Source organism: Ursus arctos, unplaced genomic scaffold (genome assembly GCF_023065955.2).
Source record: "Ursus arctos isolate Adak ecotype North America unplaced genomic scaffold, UrsArc2.0 scaffold_7, whole genome shotgun sequence".
NCBI classification, from domain to species: Eukaryota; Metazoa; Chordata; class Mammalia; order Carnivora; family Ursidae; genus Ursus; species Ursus arctos.
In genome coordinates, this window is record NW_026623089.1 from 39,412,313 (window position 1) to 39,435,172 (window position 22,860).

A 22,860-nucleotide genomic window follows, 5' to 3' on the forward strand; every position below is an offset into this window, starting at 1 on the left:
GGCGAGAAGGCGGCTGTAACTCACGTGGCAGGCGCCTGGTGGCCAAGCTGGGAGCAGACCCTAGCGGGTTGTGAATGGCAGCAGCACCTCGGGAGGGCCCCACGCTCCTTCTCCACCCCACGACCATCTGCCGGTTTCTCATTTATAAAATTGGGGACACTTCTGTCTCATGAACTCAAAAGCATTTTTGCATTGACGAATATATTTAAGTTTTAAAAACCCAAATTTAGAGAAGTAAACAAAAATGTGTTTCCCCCCATCCTTAGGTCATAATTTTTCACAATTGAAAGCATTTCTTAGGATGATGATACCTTCCCCCTAAACACCACATTAGTTTTTGGAATGCAGGTGTGTCTCACATTAGGAAATCTAATATACAAAAATCCGAACCTTAAAGTAGATTCCTGGGTATAATTCGCCTTTAAAGTAAAGGACCATATTCAGTTTTCAAAAGGATTCAACCCACGATTCTTTTAAATTGCCAGGTTCCTAAATTAATTTCAAATCTGTTTCAATTTACAAAATCTTGACCGATAGACATTTTTTTTTCAGAAACCCATTTACTCTGATTCTTCTTAGATGCCTTCTGAGTAGGGAGATCAATAAACAGCACAAGGATTCTTTAAATATGGGGTTCATGAGTTATTCATCTCTATATTTTTAGCGAGGAACACTATGTCCATTCAATAAATTCATGTGTTGTTGAACATAGGATGTGGTATTTATATACATTAAAATATTGTGGATTGAGCTGAAGACTTGGACTTCCGGTTACTTTGAAACAGTCCTCAAGACACCCACCAAAAATGGCCTATGAACACAGCCTGATTTTGTAATAAAAATACTACAAAAGAGGGGCGCCTGGGTGGCTTAGTCAGCTAACCATCTGCCTTTGACTCAGGTCATGATCCCAGCGTCCTGGGATAGAGCCTGGCGTTGGGCTTCCTTCTCAGCGGGGAGTCTGCTTCTCCCTCTGCCCCTCCCCTCACTTGCTCTCTCTCTTTCTCTCAAATAAATAAAATCTTTAAAAAATACTACAGAAGAGAAAGAAAGAAAATCAGAAAAAAGAGAAGAAGGTGAGAAGATCCAGTTAACTTTTTCAGACTCGATGTTTCTGTTTGGATAGACATCTCTGGAGAAGGAACTGAGCATTTGTCCCTAAAGACTTTTCAAACATAATTTAGATTCAATGCACCTTTCAATGGGCCGTGGTCAGGACCTGATGCTGAACATATTCCATTGATTTATGGAACTTGCATGACCTCAGTGCTGTCTCTTTTGGAGACGGTTCAAGCTATTGCCTTGCTGCCAACAGCAAAGCAACGTTAGCCCCATTGCTTGTGAGGCTGAATGACCAGAAAAACACTCAGAGGTAGCTTTGGGCCACTCTCAGGTGGGAGAGCCCTTGGTGTCATGGTGCATTCGTGGAGCACGGTGATGCTGCCATCCTTTCATGCCGGTCACGGATGAGGAAATGTGTGATTAGCAGGAAGAAGGACCGCAAGCCAGCCATGGGATGGAGTGAGTTACTGTTGGTATTAATTATTCATCTGTTGTGCGGACTTTGTATTCTTAGGAAGTCATGATATAGCAGACCACATTTTATGATAAGTTTCAGGAATAAACAGTTGAGAGGAAAATTCTAGGTAAAGAAAATTCTTTCTCTTGCTGAGGTGGGTGCTTGCTGCCTATTTGAAGGTCAGCATTATCTGATTTTAGCAGTGGGAGACCTTGGTCAGGCCAAGGTCTCCACCAGCTCAGATACTACCCTTTACATGAATGGAAAAAAGGAGCCCCTTCTGGACTGACAAATGAGAACAAAGACGAAGACCACACCACAGCTCACAGCTTGCTGGCAGAGCTGGGACAGAAGTCGGGGCCCACCCCCACAACTGCCTGTCTCTATGGAGAGCCCTGTGTGGGTTTCCTCTGGCATGATGTCTCTGCTTGTCAGGGTCCAGCCAGCCTCATGTCCATCCACCGGGCCCTGTGCCATGCTACCTGTCCCCCACCGGTCCTGGGAGACCAGCCTCTCTCTGCCTGGACTCTGGGGATGCCTGCACCCACAGTGATGAGCAGCCAGTGGTTCAGCAGGCTCTACTCACAGCCAAACCCTGACGCCAGTCTTTTCAAGAGAACAAGGGACAGTCTCTCTCATGCCACTGTGTTCTCTCTGCATTTATCTGAAATCTCGTTCACACGAAACTGAAGGGCCTGGATCCGGCAACACCTAAATCCATCCCTGGAAACATCATCCAAAAAGTGATTGGGGGTGTTCAATATCACCAGCAAAGACTTTTCCTCCTCACTGAACAAGTGACATCAGGTCGATGCTCAAAGGGCCCAGTGTCTTCATGCTAGGAGATGGTGAAGGTGGGCATCCCACCCACTGAGCTCTGACAATAAACCCCGCGCTTTAATAAAACATGGGCATTCCAGGATTCAATTGGGATTGTTTAAAAAGTGAGAACTTTAGGGATTTGGCCATGGTGGTTTCTGTCTTGATGCCCTCTTTTCCAGCAAATGTCTGGGGACTCCGTGATGTTTCAGGAAGGGTTCTAATCTGATGAGGTCGCTGTATTTAGCACAACAGTTGTAATATCTCATTATAATACATTAAGTTATAATATTTCATCAGAAACCAAGGGGCCACCTTAAAAAGTAGAGAAATGTAAACCTGCAATCAAGGATGACTGGACCACAAGTTTGATCTTTACAGCTTCCCTCTTTCCTGTGTATGGAGGGGAGTGTGTGCGACCTGCACTTAGCAAGCCACTGATTACATTCCCTGAATCTAACCTGATGGAAAGAATACATTAAAAAACTTGACCTAAAACACCTTTAAAGGGCAAAGTCAGCTAGAGATTTAAGTTACAGAAAGTTCTCAGGAAAAAAAAAAATCAGTTGTGATTTTTTTAAACACGAAAGACACAAACACACCAACGTATTAAATAAAATGCTCGAATAAGAACAAAAGCACGAAGCACAGTAGCAACGTATCAACTAAACACTCCGTGTCCTCTCAGTCCTCGAACCTGGCAATGACTCAAACACTGCACCGCAGAATGGCAACTCTCATATTTACCATCAATAGCAAAATGTCTGCTTTTATTGAAGAAAAAAACAAAAACTATGTTGCTCTAAGCAGTTTTGAAATGAATATCTAATTCAAACCTTCCCCCGTGCATATAATTGCATGCTAATTTACATTTTAATTACTTCCTAAGAAATCAAAAGCATTTGTTGACAGTAGAACATAATGTCAACTTCCCGGTGCGCTGTTGGTGGATGCTTAATGAACTTAATTAGATAATTAGTGATGTTAATTATCCTTCTATTAGGAAGATAAGGATGTCTCACAAATGATGCACTTGGTAAAGAAACATCATTAAAGGTATCGGTGTTTGCTTTGTTCATTTACTTCTATTTTCCAAACTCCTGTAACAAGGACTTTTGATAGACTAGTAACATTAAAGATTTCCTTAAAATGGAAAAAGAAAAGCCACGGTCTCCGTCGGCCCGTGATTGTCCTTCCCCCCTGTTCTGGAAAGGAATGCTGCGTGGGTAATGCTGCTGCTCTTTCAAACCCTCTGCTGTCGGGACCCATCGTCCACGCTCACTGCTGGTATGGAGTTTCTTGTCCGAACCAACTCCTTCCTGGTCACCTCTCGATGACGATGTGATGAGTGGGTTCTAACATCAATTGTTTGAAAAATGGTGTGTGTGTGCGTGAGCACGCACACACACAAGCATGTCAAGGGAATAGCGGAAGTGAGAGACAGCACCCTGGTTGGGTGCCCAGACCACTTGAAAAAAACCTAAAGGGCAATTTGCGCATGCACGAATACACACGCACAGGTGTCGCCCCAGCCCGGCTGCCTTCCTATGAGCCTACAGCGCTGTGTCCCCACCTCCACCACCTGGATACCTTGCTCCCCTGGGAAGGTCCATTCTGGGTGTGGCGTTGGAACACCACTCCTGCAAGACCAGGGCCATGATTCATGCTACATAACTTCAGCGTCAGTGAAAAAGGAAACTTCAGGGTTTAAGAAATAAGATAGTGGACCCCATCATTTTTCTCTTTCTTGCTCCCTAATACGTCTACAACCAAAGCATAATAGAAGTCCTTTCTGGAACTAATTCTAGTCCAGACATACCATGAAGAGCTCTAAGTTCAGGCTGGGGAGAGTGACACTATTTTTAGGGTGAGTTATCTCTGGAAAAGCATCAAGAGAAAGTAAGTCACTGGCAGCCTTGCCCACGGCAATTACAAAAACGAAGATCCCGTTTAGCAGAAGGCCTTAGTCACTGTGCTCACATCCATAAAGGGATTTACACTTTCCAAAGCCTCTTCTTAAATCACACTTTCATTTGTTTCCGAGTGGTTTTGTTCCTCTAACACACAGTCCCATTTAATTACTTGCTCACCAGACTTTTCCCACCACTGAACACAATGGGGTTTTCCAACAACACATCATTGTGACTTCGCATCAAGTGCTTGATTTTAGGTTTTCTGACGCACTCTTCTCTTTCCAGTGGTTTTGTCCCTCCAGCTCCTCCCTTGATTTGCTGGCAGAGGCTGTCTCCCTGCCCTTCTGCCACGGCGGCGAGAACGTACTACCAGGATCGCACCCCTCTCTAGGTCCTCTGGCCTAATTTTAGAAGACCTCATGTGTCTTAATTTCCCCCAAAATTTAGGCCACCTGCTTTCACACATCTCTCTTAAAGGCGTATTCATCTCCTGGGAAAGTGCTTTCTCTATTGCCCACAAATATCATGTTGAATTTACAAGAGTCCACATGACAATCTTCTGAATTTCAGATTTTTTAAATTTCTTACAGATTTGTGACTGAAACTCTTACAGTAGACAGACCCTGGGAACTCTGACTTCTGTTTCCACACTTGCATTTTTACTTCCTCCAGCTGCTCCGCGATACTCCGCCACTGACTTCCCATTGTGTCAAAGCCCATTTCTTTCCATTTTCAAAAATCTGTTCTCAGCCCTGGGGCTCTCCTGCCTTTCCCCCAGGTGAGTGACAGCTGAGGCTTCCACCCTAAGTGCTGAGCATCCCCTGAACTCAGAAGCACGAAACACCAAACTCAAAAGCGTTGTGTCCTCGTCAGTCCCTCCCCTCCTTCCAGAAGCAGAGGCATTGAGTTCCCTGAGGCTCATTGTGCCTTCAGCCTCAGCAAGACCAAAGTCACACAGCAGCAGGAGACGAACAAACATGCCAGAAAGAAAGACCAGGAACTGCTTGATCACTCCCCCAGTGACCGCGAAAGCCTTCCCATCCTGCGTACTTGCCTCCCTTCCTGCAATTTCCATTTGGGTTTCGTGATTTCTTTTAAGAGAAAATAAGTATACAGAAGCATTTATGCTTGAGATGATATGATATCTGGGATGTTGCTTCAAAATTATTCCGTGCAGCCGGGGAAAGTGGGTAGTGATAGAGATGAGACGAGATTGGCCAGGAGTTGAACGTTGTGGTTGTGAAGTGATGGATAGATACATGGGGATTCATCTTATTATTTTCTCTACTGTGGTATATGTTTGAAATTTTCCACAATGATTTTTAAAAGAGATAATGGGTTAAGTGCTCAGAGTTGAATGGTCAAAAATGTCATTTCCCTTGCCAGGCACCCGAGCCAGGGCTGCCCTTCATTCAGCTGTCATTCAGTTGCTGGCCTCGGGCAGCATCTCTTCCTCCACGAGGGGCAGGGCTGCTCTGGGTCTGCGGCTGGGACGGTGGGCCCGGGCACACATTCAGGAGGTAGCCAACGGCAAGTCTGCGGTCACCCTGCCCACACACGTGTCTGGGCCCTGAGATCAAGGTTCCCATGAGTGGGCACTGACATCTTACAAGAGGCCCTAGTGTACCTGGTGGGCAAAGGGCTCACTCACAAGGCAGCCCTTAGAGACCAGGGACCTCGGAGCAAGTGTGTGACCCGCGTCTGTGTCCCTGCCAGAGCAGGCAGAGACTTCCTGCAAAGAGCTTGTCTTTGCTACTTCAGCAACTGCAGGTCTCACCCCCTGGCTGTGGTGCTTTCTTGTCCCTTCTATTAATTCTTGCACAGCCCTGGCTTCCCTACTTGGGCCATTTCAACTCTGAAGACAGCAATCGGAAGCTTGCTCGGCTATCTCTAAAAGCCATAGAAACGTGGATCCTGAGCCTGGCCCTGCTCCAAAGGGCCTTACGCCCCTATAAGCCCCTCAGCTTTGCTTGGAGGCAGGAGTGTGCATCTCCCTCCTCAGGTGGGGTCCACCTGGCCCCTGCATGGAACAGCTGCCCGCCCAGGTACCGCCGATCCCAGGAGGAAAGTGGGGTAAGGTCCAGCTCACACTTTGCTGAACAAGACACAGGTCAGGCAGCTGTGCCCACCCAGAGGGACTCCCACCCTTTTACAGGCTAGAAGTGGCCCTGACGCTCAACCTCCTTCCTCTGGCTTGTTCCGCCCATGCTCTGCAGATCCAACAGAACCGTGAGGGTCACATATCTCCCACACCTGCCACGCCCCAGGGTCCTCTCTCCTCACTGCCTGATTACAAAGAGGCCAGGGCCTCTGTCCGCGGCAGCCCTCTTCTTTTGTTCATCCCAGCCTTGGTTCTACAGAATTCTCTTGTGTGTTCTTTGCTTTCCACTGCTCCAACCCCTGCCCCTGCGGCCTCCGTTATCTCCCATCTAAATGATGCCACAGTTGCCAGCCTGGCCCCTCCCTCGGGGGCTCTACCCTCCAACCCTACCCCTACACACAGAAACATACCGCTCCCCCACTACTTAGGCCCTCACTTTGGGCACATCTAGCATGAGCCATGGCATCCTCCCTGCATCCCCCAGTGACCTCAAGCATCCCCCTGCTCACAGGTCTCGCACCCACTCATCCTCACGGCCCCTTCCCACCCAGCCCCTAGCTCTCGTGTTCTGTCTGCCTATTTTCCATTTGCTAATGCTCTTTCTTTAAAAAAGAAAAAGAAAAAAAGAAGGTTGCCTACTATATATTTTGGAATAATTCTGCATTTACAGAAAAGTTACAAAGATAGTCTAGAGGGTTCCGTCAACCCCTCACCTGCTTCCCCATAATGTTAACATCATACACTGCCATAGTGTATCTGTTAGAGCTAAGAAACCAACATGAGTTGTTGGTGTTTTTTTGACTTATTGTTAAATAAGATGGTCTAAAACCGAGTCGGCAAGTTGCACACAGGGCCATGATGGGGAACAGCTGGCCGGGGTACACACTCTGGGTTGCTCTAAGCTGAAGGTGGACATGAGGAAGCAGCTTTCAGGACACCATCGTTGGCCTCTGGTGGCCTCAAGGGAGCCCAGGGTCCCAAGCTCTGTCCAACAGGCCGACCCCCACAGCCTTCATTAACGCTGGGAGAGGCCGTAACTTCACCATCTGACCCCAGAGGGGACTGTGATGGGGTCAGGAGAAGAAAAGGAAGAAATAACACCCATCATACCACCTTGCCTCAAACTTCAGCTCACCTGCCAAGAGGAAAACGTTTTCTACTAAAAACAAAGACAGGTAAGAGGAATTAGGAATGTACATCGTATGTCTCACTCCAAGGAACAATTTATCAGTGCTACAGAGCTGTCAGCCGCTGACATGATAAGGAATAACACCAAATGAATAATGTTTCCTCCAAAACCAACTCCTTTAATTACAAGCTTCTTCTTTCCAGAAGAGAGACAGAAGATGCAGAAACACCAATTTCATGCACTTGTGCCTGAATAATGTGTCCATGCTGCTTTTTCCAGATGGCGACCTTCTCACTGGAGGGACTAATGATGTGGGCATATTTAGGCAAAAACCAATAACGGAGTCTTTAACCTTCAACAACAAAAAGCGTGTTGTACAAAATGTTCCTTGGGATACATTAGAAAATATCAATTACATTGCTCACTGAGGTGTAATCAGCTGTAATAATCAAAATTAATTTTTAAAAATAATTAAACAGACCCCAGGGCAAATAGTTGATGCTCTTCTCCTATGACATCACAGTCTACATATGTACCTGAGAAGTTGTGCCTTCTGTTAGCAACAAAGGCATCTCGCGAGGATGAGTGATGGATGCAGGGTCTGAAGGCTGAGTTTCATCTCAGCGAGAAGAGGGAAGGCGTGTTACTCCCTCACTCCATGCAGTGCCACACACATTCTTTAAGGGCCTCCTACGTACCAGGCACTGTGCCCAGCCCAGACCAAGTTACTGGTATAGAGTGCTCCAAAGCAAAGACACAATTCATTTCTAAAAACACAGTCTACTTTGTTTCAAAACGAATTTTTCTTTAAAAAGCCTGCAAGAGAATATAAACTGAAGAAAGGATGACTAAATCAGATCAAAGATGGACGAGGTTCAAACAGAGAGGCAGAAGCAGGGAGAGGGGTGTGTGCGTGTACATGTGTGCGTGTGTGTGTGTGTTTTGCAGAAATGTATGGCACTAGGTGTGTGCAGTTACGAGAGCTGGGCCACGGTAAACTCTCCGAGCTTCTGAGTGCCCAGATGACTGTGCTGAGAAATGCAAGTGTAACAGAAGTCCTGGGGTTCGTGAGTTGCTGTGGAAAAGCCCAGGTCTTCCTGATGGTGACAGCTGAGGGAGACGTCCCCCAGGGATCCCCTCTCCACTGTCAGTCCAGCCACACTGGTCTTTGCTGCCTTAGAAAACCCTAGCACATGCCTATCTCAGCGCCTTTGTCTGATGGTCCTCTGTGCCTGACCACGCTTTCCAGAGAGTCTCTTCCTTATTTCTCTGCTCCTATGCCCCCCCTCCAGAGAGGGCTTCTGACCACCTTCATCTAAACAGCCTCCCTCTCCCACTTACCCTGTTCCATTTTTCCTCATTGCAATTAGCACCCTCCATATTTACAAATTATCTGTTTATTGTCTATCTTCACCCCCTAAAATGCAGTCTCCATGAAAGCAGAGAATATGTCAGATTTTCTCTCTTCTGTAACCTCAGTGCTTATAGCAAGGTACAAAGTAAGCATTTAATAACTATTAGTTGAGTGAATGAATGAATGAATGAATGAAGACCTCAACTGAGGTAGAAGACAGTATCTTTAGCAGCCTGCCTTCACCAAAGACAGCCAATTTAAAATATTTTTTGCCTCCAGATCTCTCAGTGTGAGCCCAGAGCAAATTATTACAAGCCATTTGTAGACCTACAGGGCCTCAAACATTGCAATCTATTCAGCTTCTTTCAGATGAACCATTTCTCAACCAGTCTCCCCAGGACTCAGAGGCAACTGAGCCATGCTAATGACAGTGATCTGGGAGGGGCTGCGGGACTGGCAAGGGCCTGCAAGGGTTCCCATACAATGCGTGCCCGTGCCCAGCATCGCAGCCGGACTGGACCGACCTCCTGGGGACAGAACTGGCTTGGTCCAGGGTGAAGCCAGGGGAAGAGGGGCTGGACCCCGCCAGGTCAGGAGGAAGTGCTTGGGCTCAGGTGGGGGTGCTCCAGCGTCTGGGGCTCAGTGCAGCCATACCACCTGTGTAATGGTCCTCCCTTGGGCAGGGAGTGATAAGGTAAGACGGAATTTTGGAAATTGTCTCCCATTTCTAAAGCACTTGCAGTTTCCAAGGGCTTTCACAGGTTCTAGTGTGAACAGTCCCAGTAGTAAGATCAGGAATTGAGGCTCTGAGAGGTCACAGAATTGCCTACGGTCATGCTTGGCAGTACAGAGACAGGAGATCCTTTCTCCACGCTGCCATTTCCTGACTGTAAAACCCTTGACTTTTTTTTTTTTTTTAAGATTCAGTTTCTACATCTATACAATGGCGCTGATAATAGTTGTGTGATACAGCTGTTACAAATCTAAGTGAGTTGTTCACTCGGTTAGCCAGTCAACAAGCTGACTGCGCAGTGTCTTCCACAAGCCAACATGTTAAGGACACAGCCTACCCACAGTTCTGAACACCGGGTGCCAGAGAGCCCAGTCAAGTTCATCTTCTGTCTTCCCTTCGATGTCTGGGCTCTTTCCCCAGATGTCCTAAATCCTCTTGTTTCTGAAGCTCGGAAAAAGGAAAGACTCCTTCCCCTGCCCAGGCAGCCCTGGCTCCTCTCCTCCCTAGCATCTGACGATAGTGTCCTCCCATCAGTCACTGGCCACAGTGGACAACAGAGCCATGGGGACAGCGGAGCCCGTACTCGGAGCAGGTGGGATTTGGAGTCAACCTCATCTTCCAAAGTTACATGGGCCGAGAGCTCTAGTTGTGTCATGTGTCTATCAACCATCTATCCTACCTCCCTGGGGAACCCCTTCCAACAATTCCCCACAGTTATCTATCCCATTGTGTTGATAAGGAGATAAAGACTCAAGGAAGTTAATAGCCCAAGGTCTTCTGACTCTAAGGTCATGTCCATTCAATGACCACAGATTGCCTCTAAAAATAAGTCAGTGACCCCAGCAGTAGAATATGACAGATTGTGTTCTCCCAACAGAGCCTCAGCAATATTTCTAGTCCTACATGCTCTTTCAGAACCTTGCACTTCCCCACCAGAAGAAGAGTCTGTTTCCCTCCCCTTGAACCCAGGCAGAACTCCATGCCTGTCTCGACCACAGGAATACAGCAGAGGTGAAGCGAGGTCATAGAAGGCAATGAGGCTTCCTCCTGACTCTCTCTCTGTATCTCTCTGTCTGTCTGTCTCTCTCTCCTTCCCCCTTCTTTGGAAATTAGCCCATGAAATCCAGCCACCAGGTTGTAAGGAAGGCCAGGACACATGGAGAAGCTAGGTATAGGTCTTCCAGCCCACAGTCTCAGCTAAGGTCTCAGACTAAAGTCAGCAGGAACCACCAGATGTGTGAGTAAATGAGCCTTCTGATGGTCCCAACCAAGGCTCTAGACCACATGGAGTAGAGATACCTCCCCACCCCTGTTGTGCTCCAAATTCCTTATGACAGCATCCACTGTCATTGTTGGTGCCACTGAATTTTAAGATGGTTTCTTGTGCAGCTTTAAAGAAATGAATTTGGAAAGAAAAAAAAAATCCCCAAAACTCAGCCCCACATAGTTAAGACGATCCACCACTACATTTCCTGGTAATGGTGCCAATGTTTCTGTCCCCCTTTGCTGAGCCCACACATACAGCTCCGGCTGAGCTGCAAGCTAGTACTCTCTGAGCACAGCTAACTCAAAAAGAGTGTAGGAACAAGGACTGGTTTGGGCTTTAATGCTACAAGGAACACCTGCTCTTGGAGCTCAAGGGGAGCCCATATTCACTTCAAGTTAAAGCTAGCCTAAAACCTGGCTAAAATAGTCTCAACTGGGAAGTCACATGGATAAACTTACATGCTCAGAAGAATATGGAATTGGATCATGTCCAGAAACAAGAGGGAGAGAAGACATGACTCATGGGGTTTGGAACAAATGCCCAATGCTTCTCTAAGGAAAGGGGTCTGAGCTCACCTCTGTCTTGCACTCAGGGTCCTTGGCCTGCCGCCCTGGCATCAGCCTCATGGCTGAAGACAAGCTGCCACTCCATGAAGACATTTTGCTGTGGTGTCCCACAGTCGAGCGACTGGCCAGTGACTTCTTCTCAGATGCTAGGAACAGGGAAGTAAAAACTGTCAGAGGTGAAGTTGAGAGGAGAGCGCACACTATTTCTACAACAGGCTTGGCTTTCAAAGGGCCAGCCAGGGGCACAAACCCAGTGAGCCACCTCCAGGAAGGAAAACAGCCCAGGCTACAAGCACACACTGCCATCTCCTGACTAAGACATACAGTGTGGGTTTCGGGGTCACCAGACCCAGCTTAGACTCCTAGCTTCACTGACTCAAAGTGAGATGCCGGACAAGTTAGCTAAAGTTCCTGTGTTCTCATCCTGTCAATTGGGGATAATAGCACCTAATCTCATTCTGGTGTCATGGAGGGCAAATAAGATTATGTGTTTAAAACATAGATCATCAAAGGTAGGGAATTTTCTATGTGATTGTTGGCAAAAAAGAGAGCCATTTGTAAGCTCTGAGGTCCATCTCACCACTTTATTCACTATATGTGTATGGGGGTAGATGTCCTATTTTATTAAGCTTTTCTCTGAAATGGAATCTGATATTTTGGCTTCAAATTATACATGTATATACATAGGCATGTACATACATACATATTTTCCAGGGCTAGTTTAGAAACCCGATGAAATAAAAGTTCTCTATTGCCAGGCAGTGTGGGATGATACATATGGAAATAACTACCTCTTGAATCACTGTGAATTTTGTGATGCTGGAAGACTTAAAACAAGTACATGAGCTATAATTTAGGAGCAATGACCAATTTAAAAACAAAATTCTGGGTGGGTGGGCTGGCTGGCTCAGTCAGTAGAGTGTGCAACTCTTGATCTCGGGGTTGTAAATTCAAGCCCATGCTGGGTGTAGAGATTACTTAAAAATAAAATCTCAAAAAAATTTAAAAATTAAAACAACATTCTTATAGCTGCATTAACTAATATGAAGGGGAAAACGGTTGAGTCACTAAAAGAATTCAAGGATCATTGATACGTTAGGGAAGAAAACTTTCACTTGGAACATGAAGAACCCGAGGCTCCAGGTCACTGCATGATTTGGTGAAGGGTTTCAAAGCTGGTAGATGAATATCAGGGCAAGACCTAGAACCCCGAGCTCTAGGCTAGGGTTCTCGGCTACAGCTGTGACATGATATCCATTCTCTCTAAGAGATTACTAGAATCTGCTTGAATTCTGGCCTTCTTTCACCCAAGATGCAAAGCAGCACTCATTCTTTGTGAGCAAAGATTCATGAGGTTTCAGTGATGTAAATCCCACCCACCAAAGGGATGAGAGAGATCTGGTTGGAAAAGGCTCTGGGCCCTGAGTGGAACTTTGGGAAAGTCTGCATCTGTGAGACCCAGCAGTTCTATTCCCTGGAGCCAAATGGACAGAGACCTAAGTAATGCTGCCAGGCCTTGAGCATCGTCTCCTCCCAGAGTGGGGTAATCTCTTCAATCTTCACTTCGCTCTCTCCAGGTTTCACAGAGAGATCAATCTTGAAGATGTCCTCCAGCTCCTGCCGCCTCTGTGCCATGAGCTGCTGCCAGAGGGTCCGCACCATTTTTTGGATGTTGTGCTGGACTAACAGAGAGAGCACATCACACAGTCAGGATGGCCTTGGTGCCTCTTCCAGCAAGGGCCAGGACATGGTGTATCATAGCTGCTTTTATTGCATTTCTCTTGAACATCACTCAAGCTTTGCAAGCTCTGGCCAGAAAGCAGTCAGTATGTAGACAATGCTACCAAGATACATGTGAGATGCCATTTCCCCACCCCCACCTGCCCACCACCAAGTCCTGCCTGCTCAGATGTTCAGAGCTGGGAAGCATGATTGATGGACACAAGGAGTCTCTTTCTCCTACTTCTCAATTCCATCAGATAACAAACAGAAAAATACCTGTGTAAGCTCTGGGTAACCAAATACCACCTCCAACAGCTCCTTCTAACGTACCTTTTATGTTGGCCCCTCAAGAGAATGAACACCAAACCCAAAACTATGCTTAGGGACCCAGGACCCAAGCCAGTCCTCTTTCCTGACACTGAATCATGCTTCCCACCACCCACCAATCTCAGTGCCCTGGATTGCCCAGATATGGACCAGTCTATCAGGCCAGTTTTACCTGCTATGCCCCATAATTATAGTACCCTAAATGCCTAAATGCCCTTGGATCTCAGAGCACTGAGTCACTCCTTTAGTACCAGCCTCTATAGTCCATTTTTCTTGCTCTAGGAGGATGGACATTGCTCCGTCCATTTTACTAGCCAAACCCAAAATATGAATGTTCATGTTGTAATTAACACTGTGTCAGAGTACACTTTAAACTCACAAGAGTTTTAAGCACTGGCTTTGGGCACCTACATGACCACATGACCAGAAGACAGAGGCCCTTGTGCCAACTATCTGGTATCACGAGATAAGTAGCACAGTTGGCAAACCAAAGTGGTGAAAGAAAGTCTGTTGAAGTTTCCTGGATCAAAAGAGCAATTTCTAGACACATGGATCTGGCTGTTATTTTTTTTAAATTGCCAATCCCTTTAACCTGATTTGATGTTAGCAAATCCAAAAATAAACTCCATCAGCCAAAAATCTTATAAAAATAAGGAATTTATTTACTCCATTCCCATTTTCTAGAGAAGAAAATTGAGAGAGAGCTAGGGAACAGCTTGAACGAGGTGAGATGACATGCCAGTTCTAGTGATCTGAAGGGAAATTCAAGAGACCACCTGAGAAGTGAAATCACCTTATGGTGCAGTCCTCTGGAATTTCATAGTAAGTCTGACAAGCTCTTAGTCCGACCAAGTCCCACAAAGTTGAAGAATGCAACCCAGAAGTTACCGCCACCCATCCACTCCCCCTAAAACAAACAACAAATAAAATGTACCATCACTCAAATTTGGGAAGTCTTCCTCTCCTTTTTCTCTCCCTTCTTCACTTGGAGAAAGAAAGACTTGATGGTAAGGAGTCATTCTAGGCTTGGGTTCCAATCCAAATCCTTCCGGATAACTAGGAGACAAGAGATTTTTCACTGTAAACTCATTTCTTTGGGATCATTCCATTGTTCTTTATTACAAATAATCACCCTCCAAACTCAGTACATTATCAATTGGAAAAACTTGTCTAATCAAGTTAAAGTAAACGCCTCATGACAACTTCCGTGGCAGATATTATACAATAGCAATAGGAAAAATATGAAAAATTCATTTTTTAAAATTCCAGTCTTATTAAATCTAATCCATGTTCCAGCAGCCCCCCTGAACTTTCTCCCTGTTTCCCAACCATTGTAACCGATTATTTGTTTTTGTAGATTCTCAAAATATTGAACTCTGCCTTGTTTGGCACTCATCTCATCCCACCTGGAAGGGGCCAGGCCAGCTTTATGGGCCCGTGACCTGTGCAGTTATGCAGGGTCCACACTCAGAAAGAGTCCATGCTTCCGCGCTGCTGTCACTGTCTTGAAATCTTAGTAATTTTTGAACAAGGCCCCACATCTCCATTTTTCCTGCACATCATATAGTTGGCTCTAAGTGGAGGCATAGTGGTTTACGTACTAGGTTCCCCGTGAACCGTGTGCTCTAGGGTTCCTAATCTTGTTAACGTCCACATGCCTTCTTCTCTGGGCCCCTTCAGTCAACCAAGCAGAACAGACACTCACTACATGTTTGTGGATTGAACCCAAAATGACAAACAAGGAAATGAAAATTTACCATCATATGAGAATGTCCATCCTTGAAATTTCTAAAAAAAAAAAAAAGTCCTTTTGGATCTGGAGGCTATTTAGCTAAACACAGGGATCTGAGGAAGGTGGAGGTCCAAGCATATACATAAGCTAGCATTCCTCTGTTCTTACCTATGCTTCCAGTATGGGGAGGCTTAACTCTTAGAACACAGGCAAGAGAGAAGAACCTCTCAATTTAACCCACCAAAAATGGATTATTTTATTTCAAACAAATAAAATGGCAAGTGCCTCTTCTGGGCTATAAGTGTTTTCCAGGGATTCCCAGAGAGTTTTAAGACAAATCAAGTTGAGTTTTATAACATTCAATAGTCAGTTTGACAGGATTTTTAGAATTTTTTCAAGTAAGTAAACATAATGTGTACTGGGGTTAAACAACAATAGCAACAACAACAAGACAAGAGCAAAGTATAATATCCCATAGCCCTCCTTTCCTCTATGCTCACCATGGCTCTACTAACAAGAGATAACATTTGTAAGCAGTAGGATGCCATGAGATAGAATATTCACAGAGAAAAAGAAGAAAGTGCATATACACAGAGAAACCTAACATATTTTCAAACTTTGGGCTTCAAGAAAAGGATTTAAATAAACTTAAATCAGGGGGTGCTTGGGTGGCTTAGTCAGTTAAGCACCTGACTCTTGTTTCAGGTCAAGTCATGATCTCAGGGTTGTGGGATCGAGCTCTGTGTAGGGCTCCACGTTCAATGCAGAGTCTGCTTGTCTCTCTCCCTCTGCTCCTCCCCCACCGCTCATGCTCTCTCTCTCTCAAATAAATAAAATCTTTAAAAAAATAAACTTAATTCAGTTTCTTTTTATTAGTATTTCTTACACAAGTGTGCTTATGGATATCATTTTCTATTATAAATTGTCTGCATATAGAAAATTATGCCTGGCTTGCACGATACAATTTATTACATATTTTCCCAGTCTAAGATTGCATTTATCAAACGTTAATATTTCTGAAATCTGGCTGCAGCATAAAATCAATGTATATATTCAGTGTTGGAGTTTCTGGCCCTAAAATTAAATCAATAAGCTATCTTATGACCGGAGAATGTGGAAATGGGATAAACTATTATTCCATGATGATTCCAGTGGTTCAGTTACATGGACAGATTTGAGGACAATCAACTATACTGTCAAAAACTGCACATAATTTGGACAACCAGATAAACAAAAAATATATATAACATTCAAATTGACTCCAATCAAGGGTCCCGCTAAAGCTTGCTTTTCTGCATGGACCACTAGCAGGCGAGGAAACAAGTAGGCAGCTCTTACCTTCTCTCATTGAGCAGCAAAAAGCAGTGCATGAGACACAGGAGGAAGCTGACGTTGGAGTTATAAGTAGCAAAGATAATGTCCCAGTGTTCCTGTAGGAAGCCCAAGACGCTGAGAAGACTGAGGCACTCGGAGAGGGATTGCTGGGGCTTGGACAGGCAGTAAAGAATGACTTTATTTAAACTGCTGTATAGAGCACTGATGCCAGCATCCCTTTGAGAAGAGGCATTCTCGATGACCTGTGCCGTAAAATAAATACACACACACACACACACACACACACACACGTGCTTGTGAACACTGCATGTTTTAGTTACTGACCCAGTTAACTGTGAAAATGACACAATCTTAGATTCTGTTCTGTATTTCAGAGAGCGATGTGATCTAAAATTCAAATAGGGCTACTTTCCTTTACCTTTGAGCTTCTATTTAAGTGAATGATCACTAAAGTTAATTCAAACATCTGGATTTATCAAACACTTGTGTCGGAATGAAATTTTTTAAAAATTATAATTAAAAATTAAAAAAAGAAAAAAGGAAATTAAAAAAAAGAAAGAAATTAGAAGTTTACCACCATCCTATTATAAAAATAGACAGGAACCAGAAATTTCTGAAATGCCAGGAACATGGTTGATACTTGATTCTCTCTATATAAGAACATACTATTAATAGTGTCTAATTTTTAATATATTATTAACTATTAATAATAGTTATGTGTAGAGTGTTTACAATATTCCAGTTATCCTATTAAGCATTTTTGCACTGATTTACATGAATTGCCTCATTTAAGCATCATAACATCATAAGTTAGCATCATGAAATTATTCCATTTTAGGGATAAGAAGGTTGAGGGTCAGAGAGGTTAAGTGGTCAGCAAGAGTCAAACCCACACCAGACTCTGGAGTCATGCTCTTACCCACCATACCATCTAAAGTAGAAGGGAGGCCAACAAATTTTAGTAGATGAGAAACTTAGGAGGGAGGGCAGAAGGTCCTGATTTGAAGCCTTAACATTGATGGGACCAACCATCTACTTGGCTGCATTGCTTCATCATAACTAATAGATTAAAAAAAAAATCCTGGAGGTCTAATGCACAGCATAGTGATTATAGGCAATAATACTGTCTTATAAACCTTAAAAGTGCTAAGAGACTAGATCTTCATTGTTCCCACCACAAAAAAAAAAAAAAGATAATTACGTGACTTGATAGAGGTGTTAGGTAACACCATGATGGTTATCCTGTCGCAATACATAAATGTACCAAGTCAACGTGGCATACCTTAAACTTATACAATGTTATATGTCAATTATATCTCAATAAAAATAAATTTAAAAATGTTTAAAGAATCCATATCCAAAAATTATGTGCAAAATGTTTCAGTCTATTAGGTCACCTGTCAGTTATAGATTGCTCTCTTCGAATTACATAGGTATGTGTTTATACCTATGACTTTAAGTTTTATTTAAATCTTCTGGAAATTGGGATTCATGTTTTTAATCATCATCCTGTCCTACTCCTCAGATGGGTCACATCTGTCAACCTGAAGTTAAGATTTGTGAGAGTCCAAGGCAGCAAGGAGGAGAGAAGGATGGCGGATATGTGCAGAGCGGAGTCTGACCTGGCACCCCCTTGAAAGCACATCAGCCCCAGGGGGCACCCACTCTCTGATGTTAGCTCTGAGTGTTTGCTTTGAGCACTGGGGAGCTTCTATGGACTGAATGTTTACATCCCCCCAAAACTATGTTGAAACCCTAGCTTCTCACTTGGAGATGGGGTCTCTGGGAGGTAAGGAGGTCTTGAAGATGGAGCCCTCATGGTGGGATGAGTGGCCTTATGAGAAGAGACAAGAAAGAGCTTGCTTCCCCTCTCCCTCCATCATGTTAAGATTCAGTGAGGAGATGGCCATCTGCAAACCAGGACAGGACTCTCCCCAGACACCAGATCTCTGGGCACCTTGATCTTGGACTTGCCAGCCTCTAGAACTGTGAGAAAGAATGTCTGTTGTTTAGTCCATGGTTGACAGTCCGTGGTGTTGTCTTTGTGGCCTGAGCTAAGATGGGAGCTCAGTGGCTACTCTCATTTCTCAACACAACTTCCCAAGAATCTGATTTTAATCCCTTCAGAGTTGAGAAGGCTATTTCTCCCATCTTGGGGTTATTCTTGAGGAAGCATCTGAATACGTCCTTTTCAGGCTTGCCCAGAACTGTGAGACAGCCAGACTGACTAGCACCCTAGGAACTATGCCAAGGCCCAGTCCTGGGGTCTGCAGCTGACTCCACAGACAGAAGTATTCTGGGGACACTGATGTCACCCTCTCTATGAGGTGTGAAGAGGAAGGAGAGTGGCTCCCCTGGGTTCTGCTGCAGAAAGCATGCTGAGAATCACTGGCAGGAGTTTCTGGAGGCAGATTTCAGCTTTCCAGCAATCACAGGTGCCCCACTGGCTGGGACTGCCTTACGCCAGCGTGAGCTCCTCAGACAGGAAGGGTTCAAGGAAAGAGTGAACGGCCACTTGTCAGGAAAAGTTTCTAGAATGGAAGATGAGGACAAGGTAGAGTTCCCAACCAGAATTCTGAGATGGTGTGATTCTGTGTGTGTGTACACATGTACAATAAAATATGTGTGCACATGTATACACACACACACTTACATCTAAAGGTGTATCTACAGACATGCATTTGCTTGTGTGGGTGTGTGTGTAGGTTGATCTGGGGAGAGAAGGAGAGCGCACGCAGGAATAATAGGGTTAGGAAAAAATACTCATGGCAATTTCAGGAAGGCCCAAATATGACCCATGGAGGTGCATAGTAAGAATGAAATGAAATAGGCCTTTTGGAGATAAGGAGCTTTTTGGCCCTTTGTCAATGAGCAATAATAATAACTAAGATTAAACCAACAATCACAATAAAAATCCAAAGTAGGGATGTAGAGTCTAGGAGGGGACAGAGCTCAGCCGCCAGCACAGGGGCCTGCTGCTCCCACTCACTGCGATGGATCTCAAATGGTCTGAGGTAAGAGCCCTGCAGGGCACTCAACATCCACCAGGTACTACCTGGGCCAGAAAGCTCCTCCTCCTTCCTCCAAACCCTCTCAGAATGTATTTCCAGGAAGGACAGCAGCTCCAACTGGACCAACTAGTCAGCAGCTAACAGTGTGTCATACAGACACTTGGTGGGTCAGCAGGAGATCCCCACCCAACCATGGCCAGCCCAGGGTTCTTACCACCACGATGCGGTCTGTGATGAAGAGAAGAACGTGTCTGGGGTCTGCTGAGAACATCCCACTGTACAGTTTCTCCACCAGCTTCTGGGTGAAGTGGGAGATGTTTGCGAGTGAAGGAGCAGCAGCAGCTTCTGTATTTGGCTGAGGCTCTTTACTGCCTGGGGGCAGGGGCAGTGAGGACACATACCATGTCTGAGAAATCATCAGAGTCCAAATAGCCTTCTCTCCACAACAGTCTCCAAGCCCCTCGTGGTAACCAACCACAGCTTACTCACCTCTGTATACCCCGATGTAACCTTCTATATACCATTGCTGGAAAATGGGGTCTTATACACAGTAGGTGCCCAATGAATACACTTTTTTTTCAAAGTAAATTAATCTTGAACAATCTAGTCAGTGACATAAACCAAGTGGGGAAAAGGCAAACCAGGGGTGGCATTTCTTCTAGTAGGCATTTGGAAGGAAGGTGGAGGAAAACTGAAGGCATAAGGTAAATGCGAAGGCTGTCACGGTGACCCACGGCTCCGTTGCTACAGGGAACAGAGGATAAAGCAGGCACTGTGCTCAGATGGGGATGTGATGACCTCAGCTATCCTTGTAACAACCCTCTGAGTTAGCCACAGTTGCCATCCCGCTCACAGCTTCAGGCACCTGCCCCGAGTGACACCGCTGTCTAGTGACAGAGCCAAGAGTGGAACTGGGACTCCCAGCTCATGCTTTTCACCGCGCTACCTTACCACCCCACAGAAGCTCCCCAAGAAAGACCAAAAGTCAGGGTTGCCACACTGTGGGACAAGGAAGAGTCAGAAGATGAGCCATGTCACTAAGGATTCCGTGGCTCAGAAACCACAGAACAAGATGCTGAGAAGAATGTTAAATTCCAATTGCCAGCTTGACTTCCCTCAATGGAAAAGGCGAATCCTACTGAAGCCAGAGGAGAATGGATTTGAGCTCAGAGGCTTTGTCTCTGAGTGGCCCAGAGATGGCAGGGGTGTCCTGGAGAGGGGCACACATGCCTCCCCTGGGGCCTCTAGGCAGGGCCAATGAGCTCTCATTGTGGATTTGTGGAAGGACGACGTGCAGGTGGAGGGTGGCTTCCCATGGCTCCCAAGGGGCCCTGCAGCACTGTGAGCCAGGGGCTGGCTTTCCTGCTCAGCTGTCAGAAGCTCTGTGTCATTAGGAGGAAAAAGTCACCCCCCACTCACCTCTGAGCATGGGCACGTTGCCTCCACTCAGCGTGTGAAATATTTCCATGGTGGAAAGCAGGACCTCAGACTGGAAGTCTCGCTTCTGTTGGCTGGTGGCATTGTCCGGACAAGCCTGGAAGCACACTGGGGACTAAGAGAGTGCCCACACAGCCATCACGTCCACTTCGTGCCCACCGAGTTTTCTTGCATGGCCCGTAGGCTACTACGCAGCTCCCAGGAGTGCCGGCTGCCCCTTCTCCAGGGCATTGCCCTCTGCTGACGAGGTTCCCTCACCCGAGAGGTGACGCCTACTTCCTGAGTGGAGGAGGCAAGTTGTGGAGGACCCACAGGCAACAACTACCGGGCAGGTACCTCAAGGTGGGGCAACTCGGAGATGCAGATAGCACACCAAGTGTTCCCCTTGGGACCAGGCTATGGCGGAGACCATTTCTTAGCTCGCTTTCCCCCTGAACCCCTCTGCCGCCCTTCCCTGCTTCTCCTGAGAGCACAGCCCCCAAATCACTTCCGCAAAATCCCAGCCTCGGGCTCTGCTTCTAGGGACCTGGCTAAGCCCTGCCCTCACCCATCTGTCCACAAGCTGCTTGGTGAGTTCCCTGCCGTGCCAGGGTCTGTGGTTCCCACCGCACCACTGCATTCCCAGCAGGTGTTCTCAACCCCCAGCGGGCCGGCATCTGCAGGCCTAGGCGAGCTCTCCAAAAAGACCATCTCCGGGTCTTCCTGGGCATCCCCTGCCCTTGTGATGCCCGTGTCCTCGCAGGCCTGTTCCCACAGCACACAGCCCTAAAACACCCTTTCCAGCTCACCTCCAGGAGCACTTCCAGTGGCAGCCACTGCTTGGGGTTGGAGGCCGCCAGCAAGAACTCCCTCAAGAGTAGCTGCATGAACTCCCTCAGCTGCCGCCAGGTGGGATGTGACAAGGCAGGAGCCTGCAGACCCTCTGCAATGCCGTCGCCTTCGGCTTCAGTCCCCGGGCTGCTGGCGTTCTGGGCAGGCTGAGTCATGGGCTCCTCAGAGACAAGAGAGCCCCAGCATGAGTGGCCTGCCCTGCCTCAGAGCACTCTCACGTCCACCTCTGGGGTGTACATGGGTGGGGTCCTTATCAAACCCACTAACATGTAAGGAAATGAAGGCTCTGAGGAGAAGGGTGACTTGCCCAGAGTCCCACTGCTCATCAGAGGGCCTGCTGTGGTCTCTGAACATGAGGTAGGTGGGAGCCATGGAAAGAAGCTGAGCATGGAGCAAGAGAGGCCTGCAGTGGTGGCCACTGAAGCCCAGACTGGATCCTGGGCAAGCCACTTCCTCCTTGAAGCCAGAGCTCATGGTCAGTCAAATGACGACCATGAAAAGACCTCACAAAGACACGTGAGGCCACAGTGAGAAAACAGTGCGTGTAGCAGTGCTATGTTCAGGAGAGGCTGTTCCCACCTCCTGGTGGAGCCCTCACCTTTACTGCCTGCCAGCCCTGCTGATGTTGACAGACTGGACCGTCTGGGAAGACAAACAGAACTTCCTCAAGTCCTGGCATCCAAGTCCCTGAAATGCCTTGGCCTTCACTTTCTCATTTTTATGTTTATAAAAATCTGAGATTGATGAGGCAGGGGTTGTCAGCCCAGATCCCTCCAGGAGGACATGAGGATGCTGGGAGACCGAATGACACACCCAAGGACACGCGGCCAGGGGCTCCTGACTCCTGGCCCATGAACTTTTCATGCACGTTCATCTGTTGGCACCTCCCTTTGCTCATTCATAAAATTAATGCAGCCATTCTTAATTAAGCCATAAAATGAATTTAATGGCACCTAGGGAGGTGGTGGCTGCATTAATTAGCTCCAAGCGGCCTTGACTGGAAAGATGCCATATATATTTACAGCAAATCGAAGCCTTCTGGCCACCAGCCTTCTGCATGAAGA

At 46.3% G+C, this 22,860-nt stretch overlaps 1 protein-coding gene across 5 annotated transcripts in view; it reads right to left on the reverse strand.

The window, feature by feature from the left end:
• Positions 1-22,860, reverse strand: part of WDFY4 (WDFY family member 4) — a 280,511-nt gene that overhangs the window by 128,374 nt on the left and 129,277 nt on the right. For 4 of the 5 annotated variants that reach the window (XM_057308810.1, XM_057308809.1, XM_026481534.4 and 1 more), the window contains 7 exons: positions 21,754-21,957; positions 20,948-21,062; positions 19,743-19,900; positions 16,521-16,759; positions 14,385-14,506; positions 12,898-13,083; positions 11,411-11,547 (listed from right to left, as the gene is read on the reverse strand). In XM_057308810.1, coding sequence (XP_057164793.1) covers positions 11,411-11,547; positions 12,898-13,083; positions 14,385-14,506; positions 16,521-16,759; positions 19,743-19,900; positions 20,948-21,062; positions 21,754-21,957 — 1,161 coding nt within the window. The remainder of the gene's footprint in view (positions 1-11,410; positions 11,548-12,897; positions 13,084-14,384; positions 14,507-16,520; positions 16,760-19,742; positions 19,901-20,947; positions 21,063-21,753; positions 21,958-22,860) is intronic. The other variant, XM_057308808.1, reaches the window with a different exon arrangement.